At 39.6% G+C, this 22,211-nt stretch overlaps 1 protein-coding gene across 1 annotated transcript; it reads right to left on the minus strand.

Annotated features, from left to right (window-relative positions):
• Positions 1–19: 19 nt before the first annotated feature.
• ngly1 (N-glycanase 1) lies at positions 20–19,068 on the minus strand. The gene is made up of 12 exons (XM_053638180.1): positions 18,544–19,068; positions 14,564–14,678; positions 11,966–12,172; positions 11,553–11,715; positions 9,790–10,009; positions 7,776–7,897; positions 7,497–7,642; positions 6,217–6,327; positions 4,062–4,241; positions 3,717–3,905; positions 2,397–2,574; positions 20–876 (listed from the first exon to the last, which is right to left on the minus strand). Exons 1-12 carry the CDS (start codon positions 18,642–18,644, stop codon positions 701–703), a joined length of 1,908 nt encoding a protein of 635 aa, XP_053494155.1. The 5' UTR covers positions 18,645–19,068; the 3' UTR covers positions 20–700.
• Between the last annotated feature and the right edge of the window lie 3,143 nt (positions 19,069–22,211).

Genomic DNA, 22,211 nt, shown 5'->3' on the forward strand with positions numbered 1-22,211 from the left:
GGTAAAGAATATTTCTGACTCTGCAAACAATTCATTTAATAAGGTAATTGAAAACAACTGGATAATAAAGTAACTGAAAAACATTATTCCATAAAAAAAATAAAGACAAAAATGTTGAGGTCTGATTTTTTTTTTTTAACTGGCCTCAAATAAAAACAGAGAGAAAATAATCGATAAAGTTTGACACACTGGAGGTATACATCATCATACACCCTGCTGCCAAATGATCATTATAAAACCTTCCACATCATTCCTTACAATACACACGAGCACAAGTTTTAAACAGTGTCTCAGTTGCTATAATTACAAATACAATTGGTCTAAAGATTAACATTAGGCATGTACTGATCCGAAACAGAGTACTGCGATCAGGAGCTCTCCGTTTGTATCAATTTACCAAGTAGCTGAGCTATTTGTATCAATAATAGAAAAAGTTGTATGGATGCATTCCTTATTAAAACACAAATTTGGAGAAACGATAAAAAAAATAAGAGTAGAATCATACGAGATTCACTGTTCTATCCCTTATAGACATTGTATTCAATTGAGACATTTCTCATGAAAAGAACATCATTTGAAAAGTGAGACTGTGCTTTTCACATCAAGTCACTCATTTACTCACATTAACTTTGACTTCCCAGAACATTTTTAGTTTGCTTGTCAAACCACAGAACAAGGCCACAAGGCCACTACACTCTTATCAAGCATCCTCCATTTCCACAAGAATCTCAAACGAAGATGTCTCAGTGTCCTTCAAACTCTGTCTGAACAGCTGGGCATGTTGCCACGCCACCTCTCCATCCCCTCCACTCAGCTCCGCTTCTACCACCACTTCTTCAGACCCTGTGAGGCCTGTCGGTGAGTGCATTTTACCATCTGCGAAACCAAGCAGTGATACTGTTAAATTATATCGCACAGAGCAGAAGCGCCTTCAAGTGACATTTAACGAGTTTGGGTTACCTTATAAACATTTTTTAACTTCAGACTCAGTGATCTGGATGCAGTTCCAGATGTAAATACTACCATCTTCTCATATTTTGAAGATATAAACACACAGATCAGCTCAGTGACAACAGTATGATATCAACACGTTGCGTTCTTTTGAACAGAGAGTTTCTGTGACCACAGAAACTTTACCGTGGTTTAGGTTTCATTACTAAGAGTATGGTGCGTGTTTGTCTCAGACGATATGGCTCTGTACGCTTGGCTGTACATCGGCTTACAGTCCTACTACATGCATGACACTAATTATGAGGTCTAATATCATTCATTTAACTGTATAAAAACATTAATAAGCCATGAATGGGCAAGCACAGCTTGAAAGAACTTAAAACTGTAGCTGCAAGCAGTAATTAAGGGGGCCAAGCACTTTCTTTGCCTGTGCTTGTGCCTGTGCCTGTACCTTAGTGACTGAGAAAGACCAGAAGCCACTGGGACCATAGGAGATAAACCAAATTTGAAGATAAAACATCAGGTCGTTGCCAAGATATCACCTCACTTCCTGTTTTTGGTAGCCCTCCCAAGTTGTAAGCGATGTTATATCTTGTTTCTTAACTCCAGCTCATCCTGCTAATTATACATCACCATCAATATATAAAAGCGTTGCTAAGATATGCCCTCACATTCTGTTTGGCGATTTAGCAGTCAAATACGCTTGCGAATTTGTTTGCTGCGAAATTATTTGTTGGACCGATCTCACAATGTTATGATCCAAATTTCGTGTAAGAGAAGCAAAAAAATTAATAAATTTAAAAAAAAAAAAAAATTTTTTTTTTTTTTTTTTAAATTTCCCAACATGGCTGACTTCCTGTTTGGCAGATCACAAATTCCTTATTATTAACATATTATATAATTATGGAAGGAGTCTCCAGTGTCAGTGTTTTGTCACAGTCGGCCATTTTTCCACCATGGAAGAGTCTCAATGGGAGTTAACTTCTAGAAGGAGGGGAGAAGGGGGGAAAAAAAAAAAAAAAAAAAAAAAAACAGATGATGGAGCAACAATTTATAGATGTTATAACAGGAACTAACTTCGTTTTATGGATGTTCCACAACACTAAATGTAACTAAAAACTGCTAAAAAGTACAACGTGTTCTTTAATTCAGAAATATTGCATCATTGACGAATTGCCAACAGTATATAGCACAAGATGAATAAAAGACTTCGAGATGCACTGCTCTAGACAAACAAATCAAGGTCACGCGGTAACATGCATCACACCACCCTGTTGTTGATTATTTTCCTTATTATATATTCCTTACACGTGCATAAAGCATATCCGCATTATTACCTGTAATAACAATAGTTGCATATCTATTGCAATGACTCAAAAACCTGGGTGTCTGATCTCGACTCCAACTTGAGTATTGAATGATCTATCCAGCAGGATTTTTTATACCTCCGGGAAACTCGACGGTGGATTGCGAAGAGCGTAATCTCCAGTAGACGGCACCAGAGTGGAAGGTTTGACTGACAGCCCTGACTGAGACAGATTTAATCGTCATCCCCACAGGCGCACACACAATCCTCCAACACAGCCTGCCTGAGGAAGAGCCCTCTGTTCGAGTGAGGTACACCTAGAAACCAACCAACCAACCAACCACACACACACACACACACACACACACACACACACAAATGAATAGGGAGAGTTGTGATGCAATTTCCGGAATTATTTTCTGCTTTTTTTTTGTCAGAAAACTACTTGAATTGATCATTTACAGTCACAACTGTTGGTCAATTTGAGCTGTACTCATGATCAGTGTGCATGAATCGAAGAGGGCTTTGGCTGAATGCACATTGTGATGATGTCACATTGCATTCATTTTGAAAAATGTATACACTACTGTGCAAAAGTTTTAGGCAGCCTATTTTTTTTTTTTTTTAGTACAAACTTTGTTATAGATTTTTATTTGATGACTTCTACATTATCGAGTCAGTACAAAAACATTTTCGATTCCCAAACATTAGTTTTCTAGCACAAAATAAAAATAAAAAAAATGTTTGTATGGCAGTAAAGAAAGCAGTATATTATGTGGTAAGAGATACTTTTCAGACCAAAAAAAAAAAAAAAACCACAATGAAGGCTACTGGGTTTGCTAAAAGATAAGAAGCGAGTGCGACAGTCAGTCTCCAGAAGAACCGTGTCGGTTTCTGCGAGATGCTCAATAAAACGTACAGCTCATTTCCTTATAAAACTGCACTAATTATACCAGAGACTACTCTTTTTATTTTTTTTTGTCACACCAAATATTGACTTTCATTTATTACTATTTAGAAACATTTAATTTCATTACATTATTTTGAAGCCATCTTTACTCTACACCAGGGTGTCCAATCTTATCCGCAAAGGGCCGGTGTGGGTGCAGGTTTTCATTCCAATCAAGCAGGAGCCACACCTGATTCCACCTGTTTAATCAGATGATCCTGGCTTTCAGTAGACTCGGGTGTGGCTTCTGCTTGGTTGGAATGAAGATTGGACACCCCTGCTCTACAGCATTTCTCTGCACATGCCTAAAACTTTGCACAGTACTGTATATTGCGAAGTTTGATTGATTTTGCGTTCATTTCTACAATCACGAAATCCTGGAGGGACTGGAATATAAGGGACAATAATTCACATACAGGCAAACCTTATGACTAATGAGTGAGCAATAAAGAAAAACCATGCAGATTATTTTTTTTAAAAAACATTAAATCGCTGCAGATTCACGCTAACCATCTGCCAGTCTTGTTCTTCTTTCCTGAACACAGACTCATTCTTCCAAACTCCCTTTTCCCAGCCCAGGATCTTCTCTTGGTTGTTGTGCACTCTACAGTAACAGTCTTTGGCCACATTATATTGTAGGTGGAATGTCTTTGCATCCTTCTCTGACTCAGTGGGGATAAACACAAACTCTGTGGCTTTCTGGAAATGAAAATAAAATAAAATAAATAATAATAATAATAATAATAATAATAAAAAGACCACAAATTGTCATCACAATAGGAAGTGCATCGACTTGCAGGACAGTTAGGAATGTGATGGACTAGCATAAATGAATAATAGAAATGAATCTCTCACCTCTTTGGAAGCAGCAGCACCACCGGTCTCTCCACGAGCAGCCCTCCAAGCGAGAGAACCTGAAATCCGGCCTCCTGTCTCTCCTGGCTTTGGGCTCTTTGGAGAAATGAACTCCACCAGCTCGACTAACAACCTCTCCAGCAATTCCTGCTTCCTCTCGGCACTCAGTGACTGCTGCCTCTGTGCACACACGGTCCATACCGCATTCATATTTGTTGTTTAAGGAATAAAACAATGGGGTGTGCTGATACAGGAAAATAATCGACAACAGGGTGCTGTGATGTGGCTCAATGCAAAGCAGAGTTACTGCTGGTGGTGGTGTTTTTTTTTTAAAAAACATTCTCTCAATAACAGCGATTTGAAAATTACATACGTGTTTATGTCGAGCGTCCACCATACAAGTGTGTGTGTGTGTGTATAAAGCCTAGTTCACACTGCCCCAACAGACACTAAGAACCTTTTTTTTTTTTTTTTTTTTTTTTTTTAAAAAACAGACAGTCAGACTGCTTTAAAAACGGACGATCCTTTGACCACAATCCAAATTTTACTACTACTAAAGTCTTCACGTGTCATTCTTAGCCTGAAAAGACGAAGAGAGAGAGGAAAGAGGTTGTGGGTGAAGCCTCGGTTGCTGCAACGTGAAAGACAGGGCACTCACTTACGTTTATGCTGAGAAACCTTGCAACTCCAAGAAAAACTTCTCACGCTAGGCTATGTGGTAAGCTAAGACCTTACACTATTAGATCTTACGCTATGAACGATATTTTTACACAAAACGTAAGCAACAAACATTTGTTGCGATTTCTGTTTCACTTTTTACATTGTGAAAAAGAATACAGAAAAAACGGCACATGGTTAGCGGATGATCCCGATTAAAACCAAAACAAACAAACAAACAAACAAACAAAAAAAAGAGAGTAGATACTCCTTACTGGGGGTCAAAATAAAAAATGTTATTTAAATAAAACACATCGATACGTAATTTATCCTCTTCTTTCAGATTCATCCAGAAATCTAGCATTTTACCCACAACAATGATTTAACACGCTTAACACCTTGTGCATGGGTTTTCGTTTCTATGAAGTTTTCAGGGATGCTTGCCTCATTGTCATGGCAACGGATCGCGCCCAGGTCAGATTACGTCAGAGTTTGTTGGAAAAGAAAAATAAATAAATCAATCAGTCAGTCATTCCACACTGCTTGGACATTCCACAGCCGACAAATGCCGATCAAACATGTTCGGTCGGTGAAAACAAACGGCGTCCAACGTTAACAGATGCAGACAGGGTTAACACGCTGAGCTGACAAAACCCGACAAACCTGTCTGCCGCCGTTGCTCGGCAGTTGTCGGTGCAGTGTGAACTAGGCTTAAACTGTCACTACAGAAACGTACTCGAACGAGTGCACCTGCGATGCGAATTACGGCTATACCGTACGGCTGCTGTTATAGAAAATGAACCAACACCGTCTGACCAATCAGAATCGAGCATTCGACAGCGGTATAAGACGGCATTAATAAATTGCTAAAAACATCAGTTTGTTGCTGCTGCTATAAACCTCTTAAAAATAGTAACTCATACACTAATTATACACTGTGTGTATAATTCTACAACAAAGATAACAAAACAGATCACATTATTATTATTATTATTATTATTATATGAGTGCGTCATTATTTAAAAATATTTGCCATCTTTTAAAGCAACACCACAAATAATTACACTCAGCTGTATATTACATTTATTTTTAAAGAAGGTGCAGTAGTTGTTGTACAAATAACCTGGAAGATATGTATAACATGATTAAATTTTTTTTTATATTTTTTTAACCCCTGCGCATGGCATTAAGCCATGGTGTTGGCAAAGGTATATTAATTTGTTCAGAAAACCTGATTGGAAAACTGACTTCCGGTCCGAAAGCTTGTTGGTATTTGGATGCGCCTCCTGTCGGTCATTTTATACACACATTACACTATGGGCCACCTGGGGGCGGAGCTTCGTGAACATGGGCGGGAATCATTTGAATGTTGAACTTACATAAAATGTTAAAAACATAATCTTGGGGAGGGAAGAAAAGACTAATCTCACCTAATGCAAATACATTGTTAAACATTTAGTGAACACTGCTTACTTGAATCTGGCCGGGCGTTACTTACCACAGCATTAAGTCCATTGATAGTGTGTAGCAGCCATGTTTCCTGCACCTGTGTACGTCTGGAAAGAACTTCCTGATGCTTACAGGAGTAGCGCCATGTTACATCAACCACCTGCAATCGTACACCACACGGAGATTTCAATTATACACAAATAACGATACAATATAATTATTCACTATTCTAACGGTTTTTCATAACTGACCACAGGGGTGGGGTTTTTTTTTTCTATTTCCAAAGTTTAGAATCAAAGTCAGATCCATACGTGAAAGTGACAATTTTCATAATTTTGCCTCGAACGTTGTAGTAGATTTGAAATGAAGCAAATCAAGACTTTCAGCATATTGCATTAACCATTTCGGACAGCTTATTACAGCCTAATCGACAATCATAAATATTAGGATTATTTTTAATACTTGGATGCAAATCCTTTGTAGTCAATGACTGCCTGCAGTCTGGAACCCATGGACATCACCAAACACTCTTAATTGTAGACTGTGATGATGATATACGCCTTCCTCCACCAGAGTGTTCTTGACTTGGCTAGATGTTGTGAAGGGGTTTTTCCACTTTATTGTCTTCCAGGCCTTTTGTTGTTTGCGGAGCTCGCTAGTGCATTCCTTTATATTTAAGAACATAACAAATTGATGATTTTTCCACTCCTCTCTAACTTAGGTCTGTTTTGTTTTTGCAGCCTAATGATGCCCTCCTTCACTTCCATCGACACCTTTTTGGACCATATATTGAGAGTTCGCATGAACAGCTACTAAATGCAAATTTCAACACTTGGAATCAACTCCAAACCTTTTGTCTCCTTAATCTGTCATAATGAGGAAACAAGCCACACCTGGCCATCAAACTGCTTATTAGTCAATTATCCAATTACTTTTGAGCCTGTGAAAATGGAGAGAGTCTGTATAAAAAAATTAAAAAATAAAAACACGGCTGTAATTCCTTAACGGTTAACGCGATAGTTTTGTTAAACCCCTTTGAATTAAAGCTGAAAGTCTACATTTCAATCACATCTTAATGGCAAAACCACAAAAACTGTCGTCGTCCAAATACTTATGAACCCGACTGTATATGGATTACGCTTTAGAGATACATCCGTGTTTATGTTGGTCGCATGATGATTGTGTCACATTGCCCGTTCCTAATACGGATCCCGGAAATGAAAACCATAAGGGGATTGTGTCGTAAGTTGCACTTCCTGGGTTACATGATCGTTCCTAGCGTTTTATCATATTGCAGTAAGATTTGGAGGACCGACAAGATGTTTGTACCTGATCTTTTGAGAAAGCGAAGATGTAGGAAAGCTTCTTGCCCCAGCCCATCTCGTAGAGCAGAGGTGTGTCGCATGCGTTTTCGCAGGGATCACAGTGCAGCCAGCGCCGCTGAGACTGAGAGTACACCTCCGTCCACACGTGATCTAAAAAACACAGCAATAAATTATACACGATACATACACGAGCACGACGTCAATCAGTCTGGAAAGAAGTTGAATGAAAGCAACATGTTTGTGTGCTAATGGCTGAGAGAGACGAGAAAGGTGTTCAGCATACCTGTCGAGTCCCAGATGTACCTGGCCTCCAGCCCCAACGCTCTGCAGCACAGAGTGAAGCAGTTGGCCCATTCTCCACAGCGCCCCCTCCTGGTCTCCAGCAGTTTCTCCGGGTTATTGTATCTAAACAGAAACGGCAAAACTGAGATAGCGCTTGCTGCAGAACCAAAAGTCCAAGGGCTAGAACTGGACCTGATCCAACTACTCCTATAAACCTAAGCGTAACCCATGAGACGTGGTACCACATGGAACAGAAAATGCACGCTAATTCAGCCGGAAACGCACCGAGTACGACTAGACCTAGGCACCGCCGAGGATCAGGTCTGACTCCACCCCCTAGACTTTTCATTCTATATATAGTAAAGGGAACCAGATCCTAGTGCTATGTCCCATATCACATAGTATGTCAAAAAGTGGTGTGTGCTGGCCTGGAAAACTACAGGCTTTCTTTTCTTTCCGTTCACACTGCTGCAGCGTCTCATATGCATCTCTCATAAAGCTTTTTTACAGATACTACATTTCTGAGCCGATACCGATAACCGATTATTCAGTGATATCGGCCGATACCGATAGTTCTGCCTTTTATACCTTCTTTTAAATGAATAATAATTAATTCCACAATTCTGAAGGAAATGCAAATAAAAACTTTATTCTCTCCATTTCAACAAGTTGTTTCACAATAACTGGTCTCATAAACAGAAAACACATTACTCTAATTAACATTAACACATGAACTAAATTCTGAAGATTAAAGTAAGATTATTAACTTATTGAATGTCATTAATTCATATTAACATTGACTGAATTCTAAAAAACCTCCTGTTAGGCTTCACATTCACTCACCACAAACAAAAGTATTTCTACTTCATCACTGACATCAAACTGGTAATATATAATATCAACTTTTTTATATATTAACATTAACCTTATATGAAATATACTACTCTACAAATATACATTTCCGTGCAATATATACTTGTCAACTCATCTTCATTTAAATCGTTCATTGGTGTACTGGCGCTTTAATTCAGCGCAAGCAGCTCGGCAATAAATAAATAAATAAAATAAAATAATTAGACTCGCCGCCGAAACTCGCACTTCACTGCTGCAGCATCCAGTGTAAAATTTTAGCAGTGCAGAGATTACAGAGCTTACAAACTGCAGTTTTGTGTTTTCCCGCCCTCTTTTGATTGACAGCATATAATAGCCTTTTGCATCGGTGCATCTCTAATATTTATTTATTTATTTTAAAGTACAGTACATTTTCATGGTACAATCAGTACTGTTTACTTCTGTGATAAAGCAATATTTTACTTTCAGTGTTTGAATTTTCATTCAGTATCAGTTTTAAAAACTATCAGTTGATCTATCGCTCATCGTCAGGTACTGCCCAACTTCGTTATCGGTAAAATCCAGCTCGGCCTCTACAGCCCAAGTTTTTTTCGCTTAACTTTTTTGAATGTCTTTTTATTAAATCATTTAAACATTTTCGCTGTCGTCTCTATAGACTGTGTGAGCGATCTTATCGGTTTTGACGACGTGACCGAACAAGAGCACTGCGGACATTTTTGAGAGCGAGTATCTGGTCACAAACTGATCTCATTAGGCTTTAGGTCAGGAAATCACACTTAGTTAACAAGGTTTTAGACATCTTTACACACACGGACTGCTTTTACTTCTGTTTTTGTTAAACCGGCTCCTTACCCAACGTGATCTTTGCAGGCAGGTTAGAAATTAGCCTAAATAAATAGCAAAACATTTCTCAAAATATTATGATGTTTTGTTCAAATATAAACCGCCAAAGTGCATTATTGGAAGAAAACCCCCAATACTGTGACGCTTAATAACACTGTGCAATTCTAAACATTTTGACACCCTCTACAGAACAACAAAAGGTAATGGAGACCATTGCTTGCTGACTTTCCACTTAAATCTGCAGAACATCTGGATAGGAATATACCTTATCATAAATTAAAAAGATGCAGAGTGTATTTCTGATAAACAAGCTTCAGTACCTTGGGAATCTGGTGGTGAGGTTGCAGGCGTCGCAGTAGTGGTTCTCTACACGACCAGCATCCCAGCGTAGGTCATCTGTAGAGGGTGGGAGGGAACCGGAGGAGTGCGTGCAACCCCCGCACCGGCTGCACGGTAGGCTGTCCACCCAGGTGAAGAAATCCTGCTTAAACCACTGTAACAGCTCCAGCACCAGCATATCCTCCTCAGCAAGACTACACTCTAAACGTAGGAACAAGATGATTCACTGCTAGAGATTTTTATGATTTACAAAATCAGGCATTAGAAATCAGAAACTTCTGCGTTCAGTGGAGTTCATACTGAAAAGGACTACACATAGCACATTAGGAATATACACAAAACAGACGTTTCAGCAGAACAGGCACAATTCAGACTATACAGACACTATATAGGCAATAGAGCAGAGGAACCAAATATCTGTGTCAGGACAAAAATAAAGGAGTTGTGAAATGCAGAATATGTGTCATGCATTACTCATCGCTGGATAAGCTTTTCTCAAGCTCAGACAGCTTATGATGGCTGTCCATTTTAATTCCACTCAAGACTCCCGTTACAACGTTTACACTCCAGTGCTCTACCACATCACACTCTGGCACTCCATTCTATTTTTATATATTTATTTTTATTTTATTTAATTTCTAGTGTTAAAATTACTTTTAGTATACTTTCTAACTCTCTGTGCTGCTGTAATATGTGAATTTCCCTCTGGGATGAATAAAAGTGTTTGATCTCATCTACAGTTGTGCTCATAAATTTACATACCCCTTGCAGAATCTGCAAAATGTTAATAATTTTTTTTTAAAATAAAGAGGTATCATAAACTTTGCATTTAGTTTTTTATTTAGTTCTGCCCTGAATAAACTATTTCACATAACAGGTGTTTACATCTAGTCCACAAGACACAGTAATAACTGAATTCACACAAATGAACCAGTTCCAAAGATTACATACGCTTGATTATTAATCCTGTGTGTCGTTACCTGGATGATCAACGACTGTGTTTATGTTTTGTGATAGTTGTTCATGACTCATTTGTTTGTCCTGAGCAGTTAAACTGCCCACTGTTCTTCAGAAAAATCCTCCAGGTCCTGCACATTCTTTACTTTTCCAGCATCTTCTGCATATTTGACCCCTTTCCAGCAGTGTCTATATGATGTTGAGATCCATCTTTTCACACTGAGTACAGCTGAGGGACTCATACACAACTATAACATAATGTTCAAACAATTAACTGATGCTCAAGAAAGACTACTAAAAGTACTAAAAGAAAAACAAACAAGATCTTTAAACAAATAAAAAAAATAATTTACACCGATCGTCCTGTTCAAAAGTTTACACCCCCATGGCTCTTAATGTATCGTGTTGCCCTCTTGAGCATCAGTGAATGTCTGCACCAGTTGTTCATTAATAAATTAAACATTATTAATCTTGGCAACATGCTGTGGTATAAGAAGGGAAAAAAATAAGAAGGGGGGGGTGGGGAAAGAAAAAAAAAAAAACTTCTGGTGTGCTCTCATTGGAAAATAATCAGCTTTGGGCATTGAGCGTCGTTGCTCATTTTAGCATGAGCTAAATATAAGCTATTATATTCTGAACACAAGTCTTGCATGTACTACTTTTTTTTTTATTACATATTTATTTGTTTGTATTTGATTACTACTTTAATATCCGTACTCCATGAGCGCAGTAGACTAACAGTATTGATCCCGTAAGTACAGTATAGAGTGCAGTACAAAACTCTTACCCGGGTCTGCTTCTCTGGCCTTGCACAGTCGATCTTTAGCTCTGGAGCAGAGCTGCTCATGTGGTAAACAGCTCAACGCTTTCCGCTGAAGTTCAGGATTCTCGTACACAATCAAGTGCTGAAAATTTGATTGCAGAGTCCCAAGGAAGGACTTGCTACCTAACTGCAACACAAAAGAAGAAATAAATAAAGGATAATCTGATATATGTGTGTGTGTGTGTGCTAGATCTAGCTCTAGCTATTTGCCTTAGTTAAATAGATCAAGCTTAAAACAGAAAACATAGAGAAAGGTAGATAGGTCGGCTGAGATATTTTCACTGTTATTGTTGACTAAGGGGAAAAAGGTGTGCATGAGCATGGAGGAAAAAGTCAACTAGATGCTTGTACACACAAACGAACGACTGGACTCTTACCACAGATGGGGGCGGGTCTATAGGGCGCTGAGGCTCCGATGCCACTGTAGGACTCGGAGCAGGAGAGGAAACGGAGGTAGAAGTGCTTGAGCATGACGCGTGTTGGTCTGCTCCTAGTCTCTGGTCTCTCTCAGCAGCTATCGTCTCTCGCACTCGTCTCAGCTGATCTACAGACGCTGACCTCGGGAACACCAAGTGGGTCTCAGCCTGAAAGGGCAGAAACAGACAAGTCAAATACAGATCCCAATAGTGCTTTTAATTCATAATGTACTGTAAGTAAGGGATAATCCACGGTAGGGTGGCCGTTAAACGTGGAGGCAAAGAACCGGGGTGCATTAAAATAGCGTAAAGCACACCTAGTCGTGGATTATCCCGCTTAAACTGTGGTCACTTGCCTGTATTGACAAGTTAAAGCGGTCACTGATGTGTGCAAAATGTGACTGAAAGGATAAAAATAACGGTTAATGTTTGTTGGTTATTTTATATCCGAATCGTTAGATCTACAATTCTGTTCATTCTATAATCATAGACAGAGATAAAGTAGTGCAATAAGATTCTATTTATTTCAATTAATTATAATAAATAATTATTAGAGAGAGAGCAAGTGAGAGAGAGGGGTTGGAGATAGAGACTAAAAAGACTAGTGAGAGAGAGAGAGAGAGAGAAACTAAAAAGACTAGAGAGAGAGACTAAAAAGACTCTAGAGAGAGAGAGAGAACGAGACTAAAAAGACTAGAGCGAGATAGAGTGCGCTACTAATAATGCAGCTGTGAGTTTAACTACTGTAATCTACTGTAACTGCATGTTACTATGGTAACAGCTGTTTATAGGCAGCACATTCACTTCGAACGGTGATTAAACTGACAGGAACTACCTGTGCATTATACAGTTCGAACGCACACCTTCCAGCCAATCAGAATCGAGTATTCCGACAGACTATGGTATAAAGCCCGGATATACAGTATATTCAGACTTTCTGGTAAAATGAGTAAGTAACGATAAAGCGACAAATTTATGTCGCGTGTGACTGACGTTTTTGCTTGTAATCAGAGACAGCAACTGATTCGATACACAGCATCAGTATTGGGTCGATACCCGGTATTTTTATTTTATTTGTAGTTTTATTACATTTGCATCTAGATTTGTGTGTGGAAGCTGTAGTCTTGTAAAAGTCATGTTTTAGCTATTCTTTTTATTTTCAGCTAAAGTCATTTTAAAACGTAGTTGTTGTTTTTTTTAAATAAATAAAAATATCAGTTACCGAGATCAGCTGATGCTCAAGATGTCAGTAAATCGTTCAACAGTGTACTGGCGTTTTAATTCAGCTCGAGCACCGCGGCCAAAAAAAAAATTTGCCTAGAAGCCGAAACTCTCGCTTCACTGCTGCTCACTCCAAGTTTAAAATTTTAGCAGTGCAGAGATTACAGCGCTTACAAACTGCAGTTTTGTCGTCATTCCACACAAGAGACATCATCTTTACACACAGCACGAAATCCATGTGTTTTCCCACCCTCTTTTTATTGACAGGATATAATCAGCCCTGATCATCGAACGTTTCTAAACTATCTGCCGATGGCGTGAAAAACTGGATTTTTTTTCAAATCGGTGCATCTCTAGTAAAAATGTAATAAGCTTTCCATCAGCCGTTTATTTAAAAACGCAATCTGAATGTTGTACGACATTAATCTTTAACAAAGCTATCAAACTGAACAGCAGGCACAACAACTGCAGGACAACATCGTCCTCAATCTCGTTTGATTTGAGTTCAATGCGTCAAGTGACTAAAAACACGTCAATGTTTTTGAATATCTCAGTTTTCTCGGTTCACACCACAACGTGAAAACGCGGTTTTCAAACATATCCACTCGTTTTCGAAAAGCTCCTTTTCGCTGGACAAAAATGGCGTGTCAGTGTTTTGAAGGCCAAAACGTAGAGAAAATTAATTGCGTTTTCAAACGAATCGGGATTAATGTTACGTATACACTAATCCCGAGTCGTTTGAAAATGCAAATCTAAGAGTGGTGATATTTAGTATAACAGCACTGGAAAATTTCAGTGTCGAACAGTTCATTACATTGAAACCATTTACTACATTTACTACAGGCTGTCAGGCAGTCTGTGCGTTGCCTAGCAACAGGCAAGCTTCTACCCAGCTACGGCTTCTTTAGGAATTATTTTCACTGACAGAGCGAAAATATACAAACTATTTGGCCCTATCATGTCTGAAATGTCAGTTAGTCCCTATTAATTTCTTCTTGATAGAACTTTCGAATCACAGCCGTGCCGATCTTCAGCACAACAGCACTCTCACACCAGCCATATTGTTTAAATAATGTAAGTGATAAAAAAACTAAATTAGTTCCTGGATATTGAACAACATTAAACGTCACTATAAATAATAAAAAGTGACTTATTGTTCTTTCATTATTAAAAATGGTAAACGCTGGCAAATCGACTGTGGTACGATAACAAATGATTATGCTTCCATTCCACTGCGCACTACACCGCAAACCACTACAAGGAAGAGGATGTAGAGTAGGAAAGGGGCAGGTGCAGTGTACAGTGTAGAAATGAAACACGGCCAAGAGAATCAGGTACCTCCTCAAAGCCCATTTCAAACAGGCACTCCACTGCTCCTTTCACAGGAAGAAGTTTAGTGGAGAAGGTTGGGTTTCCTATACGAATGGACCTGTACTTCTCTTCATTTGGGTTCCTGAAAATGATACGCAGACACACGCAGACACACGCAGACACACGCAGACACACGCAGACACACGCAGAGAGAGAGACAGACATACAGAGACAGAGAGAAAGAGAGATAGACAAAGGGAGACAGACAGACAGACAGACAGACAGTGAGAGCAGATAGTGATTATAAGAATGTAAGGAATCATCTTTTAGATGCATTAAGGTTGGTTAAATAGTGTACCATGGATTAAAACAGTGATGAAATCAGCTGCATTCCAAATGACTTCCTGTTTCCTGTATAAAGGCACTATATTATTTATAGGGCAGATGTAATGTAAATGTGCCCCCTATATACTCTACACACTCTATATACACTACACACTCTGTAGGCCCTATACACACACTTATACACCCAATACACCCCATATACCCTATACATCCCAACATCCATACTCTAAATACTCCATACACCCTGTACACCCATACACCCTCTATATACCCTATACCCCCAAACATCCATACTCTATATACCCAAACACACTCTATATACCGCATATACCCTATACACCCATACACCCCCATATACTCTATACACCCAAACAACCATTACACACTCTATATACCCATACACCCCCATATACTCCATACACCCTACACACCCATACACCCCCATATACTCTACATACTCTCTATACACCCTATACACTCATACACACTCTATATACCCCATATACCCCCATATACTCTATGCACCCCATATACCCATACCCCAATATACTCTATACACTCATACACCCTATACACTCTATATACCCTACACACCTATACACTGTACATACCCTATACACCCATACACACTCTATATACCCTACACACCCATATACGCCGTACACTCTATATACTCCATACACCCTATACACTGTATACACACTCTATACACCCTATACACCCCATGTACCCATACCCCAATATACTCTATACACTCATACACCCTATACACTCTATATACCCTACACACCTCATACACCTATACACTGTATATACCCTATACACCCATACACACTCTATATACCCTATACACCCCATATGCCCCCATATACCCTACACACCCCATATACCCATACCCCAATATACTCTTTACACACATACACCCTATATACTCCATATACCCTATACACTCTATATACCCTACACACCCCATACACACTATATACCCTACACACCCATATACCCCATACACCCCCATATACTCCATACACCCTATACACCCATACACACTCTATATACCCTATACACCCCATATGCCCCCATATACCCTACACACCCCATATACCCATACCCCAATATACTCTATACACACATACACCCTATATACTCCATATACCCTATACACCCATACACACTCTTTACACCCTATACACCCCATATACCCTATGCACTCCATGTACCCATACCCCAATATACTCTATACACTCATACACCCTATACACTATATATACCCTACACACCCCATACACACTCTATATACTCTACACACCCATATACTCCATACACCCCCATATACTCTATATACTCCATACACCCTATACACACTCTATATACCCTATACACCCCATATGCCCCCATATACCCTACACACCCCATATACCCTATGCACTCCATGTACCCATACCCCAATATACTCTATACACACATACACCCTATATACTCCATATACCCTATACACTATATATACCCTACACACCCCATACACCTATACACTGTATATACCCTATACACCCATACACACTCTATATACCCTACACACCCATATACTCCATATAGCATATACACTGTATATACACTATACACCCATACACACTATATACCCTACACACCCATATACTCTATATACTTCATACACCCTATACACTCATACACCCATACACACTCAATATACCCGATACACTCCATATACCCTATATACTCTCTATGCACTCATACACACTCTATATACCCTACACACCCATATACTCCATACACCCCTATATACTCTATATACTCCATACACCCTATATACTCATACTCCATACACCCTATATACTCATACACCCATACACACTCAATATACCCTATACACTCATACACCCTCTATACTCATACACCCATACGCACTCAATATACCCTATACACCCATACACACTCTATACTCATACACCCTCAATATACCCTATACACCCTATACACTCATACACACTCTATACTCATACACCCATACACACTCAATATACCCTATACACTCATACACACTCTATACACCCTAGACACCCATATACTCTATATACTCCATACACCCTGTACACCCTATACACTCATACACCCATACACACTCTATACACCCTCTATATACCCTACACACCCATATATTCTATATACTCCATACACCCTATACACCACATACACTCTAGACACCCATATACTCTATATACTCCATACACCCTGTACACCCTATACACCCTATACACTCATACACCCATACACACTCTATACACCCTCTATATACCCTACACACCCATATATTCTATATACTCCATACACCCTATACACTCCATATACCCTATATACTCTCTATGCACTCATACACACTCTATATACCCTACACACCCATATACTCCATACACCCCTATATACTCTATATACTCCATACACCCTATATACTCATACTCCATACACCCTATATACTCATACACCCATACACACTCAATATACCCTATACACTCATACACCCTCTATACTCATACACCCATACGCACTCAATATACCCTATACACCCATACACACTCTATACTCATACACCCTCAATATACCCTATACACCCTATACACTCATACACACTCTATACTCATACACCCATACACACTCAATATACCCTATACACTCATACACACTCTATACACCCTAGACACCCATATACTCTATATACTCCATACACCCTGTACACCCTATACACTCATACACCCATACACACTCTATACACCCTCTATATACCCTACACACCCATATATTCTATATACTCCATACACCCTATACACCACATACACTCTAGACACCCATATACTCTATATACTCCATACACCCTGTACACCCTGTACACCCTATACACTCATACACCCATACACACTCTATACACCCTCTATATACCCTACACACCCATATATTCTATATACTCCATACACCCTATACACCACATACACTCTATATACCCTATAAACCCATATCCTCTATACACCTATGCACCCCATACACTCTGCACACCCTATACACCCCATACACTCTAAATGTATAGGATATATAGAGTGGCTAGGGCGACTGGCTCAGGTGGTAGAGCGGGTTGTCGGCCCACATGACTCCACACACCGAAGTGTTCTTGGGCAAGACACTGAACCCCAAGTTGCTCCCGATGGCAAGTTCGCGCCTTGCATGGCAGCACTGCTACCCTTGTTGTGTGAGTGTGTGTGTGTGTGTGTGTGAATGGGTGAATGAGACACAGTGTAAAGCGCTTTGGATAAAAGCGTAGACCATTTACTCTATATACACTATACACCCCCATACACCTATATACTCTATACACCCTGCACACCCCATACACCCTTTATACTCTATACACCCTGCACACTCCATACACTCTATATACACCCTGCACAGGGTATATAGACCCTATACACCCAATACACTCTATACACCCTATACAGTGCACTGTCCAAATCAGAGCAGTTTGGGACTCGGCCATTATTTACATTCAGGAACATGACGGAGCAGTTATTACACAGCTGTCCAGCTTGATCACGCTAATTTAACACATCTCTAAAGCAGGTAGATCTGTTTATAATTAAACCTGCAGGGACTTTTACCTGAGAATATTGTCCGCGTAAGTCAGCAGCAGTTTTGACACATCCAGAAACACCTCGTTTGGGTTCTCAAATAACGCAGACACTCCTGGAAATCCGGCCATTTTTATTCTAAACCGAAATAAAATGCTGCTACTGGAACGATGAAGTAACCGAACCTCACCAACAGCGTCCTAACTGACATGAAGTGCCCTTTGTAGGGTGTAAAAAGTCCTTTCATACTGTATTTTGTGCACTACGTAGTGACTAGGGATTCCGCGTTTTCAGATTCAGGATCGGGCCTCTTGTAATATAGCTGTCTCAATAATGCCAGATAAATCACCACGCAAAAATAAAACCGATACGAAATTTGCTTCAAATAACTAACTTTAAGTAAATCAATAACTAATTGAAAGTGCTTTTTTTAAGACTGGAAATGTAAATGTTTTCATTTTTCAGTGCTGTTATATTTCGACCGTTGATTATATTCAGGCGATTTACACGGAAGTCTAAAAAAATTAAAGTCCTCACTTAAAAAATAAAAGTCCCCATGTGTATTTTATAGATTTGCATTTATTTGTTTTTGTTTACTTTCCCAGAGAGAGGTGGAGGCTTAGAATTCCTAATTTACTAAACATACACTATATGGTCAAAAGTATGTGGACACCTGACCATCCCACCCATAAGTGGTTCTTCAGCCAAACTGTTGCCACAAATCTGGAAGTACACAATTGTCTATAACGTCTTTGTATGCTGTAGAATTACAATTTCCCTTCACTGGAAATAAGATGCCCAAAACTGTTCCAGCATGACAATGCACCTGTACACAAAGCGAGCTCCATGAAGATATGGTTAGTGAAGGTTGGAGTGGATGAACTCAAGTGTCCTGCACAGAGCTCTGATCTCAACCCCACTGAACACCTTTAGGATGAACTGGAACACCGACTGCACCCCAGACCTCCTCGCCTGACACTGCAGCCAACTTCACTAATGCTCTTGTGGCTGAGTGATCACAAATCCCCACAGCCATGCTCCAAAATCTAGTGGAAAGCGTTCCCAGAAGAGTGGAGCTTATTATAAGAGCAAAGGGCGACCAACTCCATGTTAATGGCCATGGTGTTGGGATGAGCACATATGGGTGTGATGGCCAGGTATCCACATAATTCTGGCCATATGGTGTATATAGCAAATTATCAATTAATAATGAATTATAAATCTACAAAATACACTTCACTGTCTATCTTTCTATCTAGTCTATGTTTGTTTGAAAAGTGCCTGGTTAAAACTTATACTTTTGGTTGTAGCCAAATAAAGGAAAAAGTTCAGTGTTGCCGTTCAAATGCCTACCTCCAGCGTACTCATCCGCTACTAAGCCAACTTAGGGTGTCATATTGGTGCTGAAACCCGGGACTGATGATACCAGTATGCCGTCTTTGCAAGGTGACCAAGTATCTCACCAGATACAACACCATACCATCATCAATGCTTTGAGACACTGATGAAGGAGCAAGAAGGTGGTCTGGAGCGTGCTGCAACCCTCTAACATTCACGTTATGCCCCACTCTATACCATCATAAGGATAACTCCAGAAGACAACCAAAGTCTTTGACCATGCAGTCACTGCACAAGGGTGACTTGAGAGGGGGTGGTTGGTCTGCCTGCTGGTTGGCTATGCTCTCACCCAAATCACAACTCAGCAGCTGGCAAGACAGACACAACTGGACAATGAGAGCAACAGCGAAAACAGTTCAGTTCTGTTCAGTGCAGTTGAAGCCCCATTGGCCTACAGTACATACAGCAAGAATTCAAGAATCATCAAAATTCATCTACATAGTGGTAATGACGCAGTTCATCATTCAGCTCCAGGAAGAATGGCAGAGTGGGTCCAGTGTCACCAAATGGATGACGCCATCCAGCTAGCAGAGGATCTGGTGGCATATCCAGAGGCACTTGTCATTTTTACTCTCATTTCCTCTCCTGTTAACCCCAAAACCCACATCTGTTCCTTCTTTCCTGGCCAATGTCAACTTTATCTACACCCACATCTCACTTTCTGCACAGGGTATAACCATATCTGAGGTCTAAAAACAAAAGTGATCAGTGTTGACCTGAGAACTAGTTCCAGTCAAGGGAAATTGTAATGCTAGAGCATACAAAGACATTCTATACAGTGGTGTGCTTCCAACTTTGTGGCAACAGTTTGGGGAAGAACCACATATTGGTGTGATGGTCCCGTGTCAACATACTTTTGAAAATATCGTGTATGTAGGCTATTCACTGAGCTAGTCTTATGGCCTCGCTTTGTATAGCCATCTAACCCGGTCAGTGGATGCTGTTAGCATGCATTCACATTTCTGAGAGTGTGATCAGTGCATTAACCTTCAGCAAGAAATTCATCTGAATTATGACCATGGCATTGTTGAATTCTCAAATCTGAGTGGTCATGAGGGGTTCGTTAATATTCTATAACAGCAGCTCGTAAATTTCATATTTTGCTTGTAGATCTTGTAAATATTTAGGACCTAGCGGTTAGCACATTTACCTCTCACCTCCCAGGGTTCGACTGGGGGTTCGATTCCCATCTCTGCCCTGTGTGCGTGTAGTTTGCATGTTCTCCCCGTGCTTCAGGGGTTTCCTCCGGGTACTCTGGTTTCCTCCCCCAGTCCAAAGACATGCATTGTAGGCTGATTGGGATTTCCAAAATCCCAGGGTGTCCCCCACCTTGTGCCCCAAGTCCCTGTGTCCCTGTGTAGGATAAGCGGTACCGATGGATGGATCTTGTAAACAAGTTCTGGCATAGAATAAACTCCATACTTTATCTGTGCATTGAGTACCACACATCAGCCACTGGGAGGGCTCTGTTTGTTTGAATTATCAGGTAGTTTGTATTTACACTTTGAACACATACAGTATCTTTTCTTATTACTGCTGTACATAAAACATAAAAAGGACTGAGTGTTTTGAAGTGCACATGAAGCACAGACAATCTGTCAAGCAACAAATCAATTCCATTTCCACACCACGTTTCCAAGTGGTTTGATTAAATCAATTAAATCTGCAATTAAGTGAGGACAATATTACTAACCCGGCGAGCTCTTTCTACAGTTATAACCCAGTTTGTTCTAATACATTTTCAGATCAATCAGACAAACATCAGGTCATGTCTCTGACCTAAAATTTGTTCTACTGATGTTTTTAACAAATACGTAAAAGGTTGTCTTTACTGTGAAATGTACTGTGTTATTTTATTATGAGAGAGAGAAAAAAACACAGAGAATAGTTTAGTTCCCGATATATTTTATCAGTGGCCAGATTTCACATTAGCACTGGGAAAATGTTGACAGATAGGACAAAAGATAATCATTGTGGCTGATACAGACATGAATACCAGTCTCTTGGAGGGAATATAATTGTCACAGGACCTAAAGGTTTTCAGTCATTTCAGTGCTACTTAGAAGTATCAGGAAATCCTCAAATTCAAAAAGCTTGGGTCATGCAACGTGACTGATCCAAAAACCTAACAGTAACAACACGGTGGCTCATAAAGCAAACACAGAGTGTATTTTATAATCATGAATTCAGTACAATTGAATTGCTGTGGCATAGCAGGCTGTTAAAAATTCTATAAATATACACATAACAGCAACAGACTTTCTAGAAAACGGTCTCTTTATTGTGTATATAGAATACAA

This window comes from Ictalurus furcatus, chromosome 12 (assembly GCF_023375685.1).
Source record: "Ictalurus furcatus strain D&B chromosome 12, Billie_1.0, whole genome shotgun sequence".
NCBI classification, from domain to species: domain Eukaryota; kingdom Metazoa; phylum Chordata; class Actinopteri; order Siluriformes; family Ictaluridae; genus Ictalurus; species Ictalurus furcatus.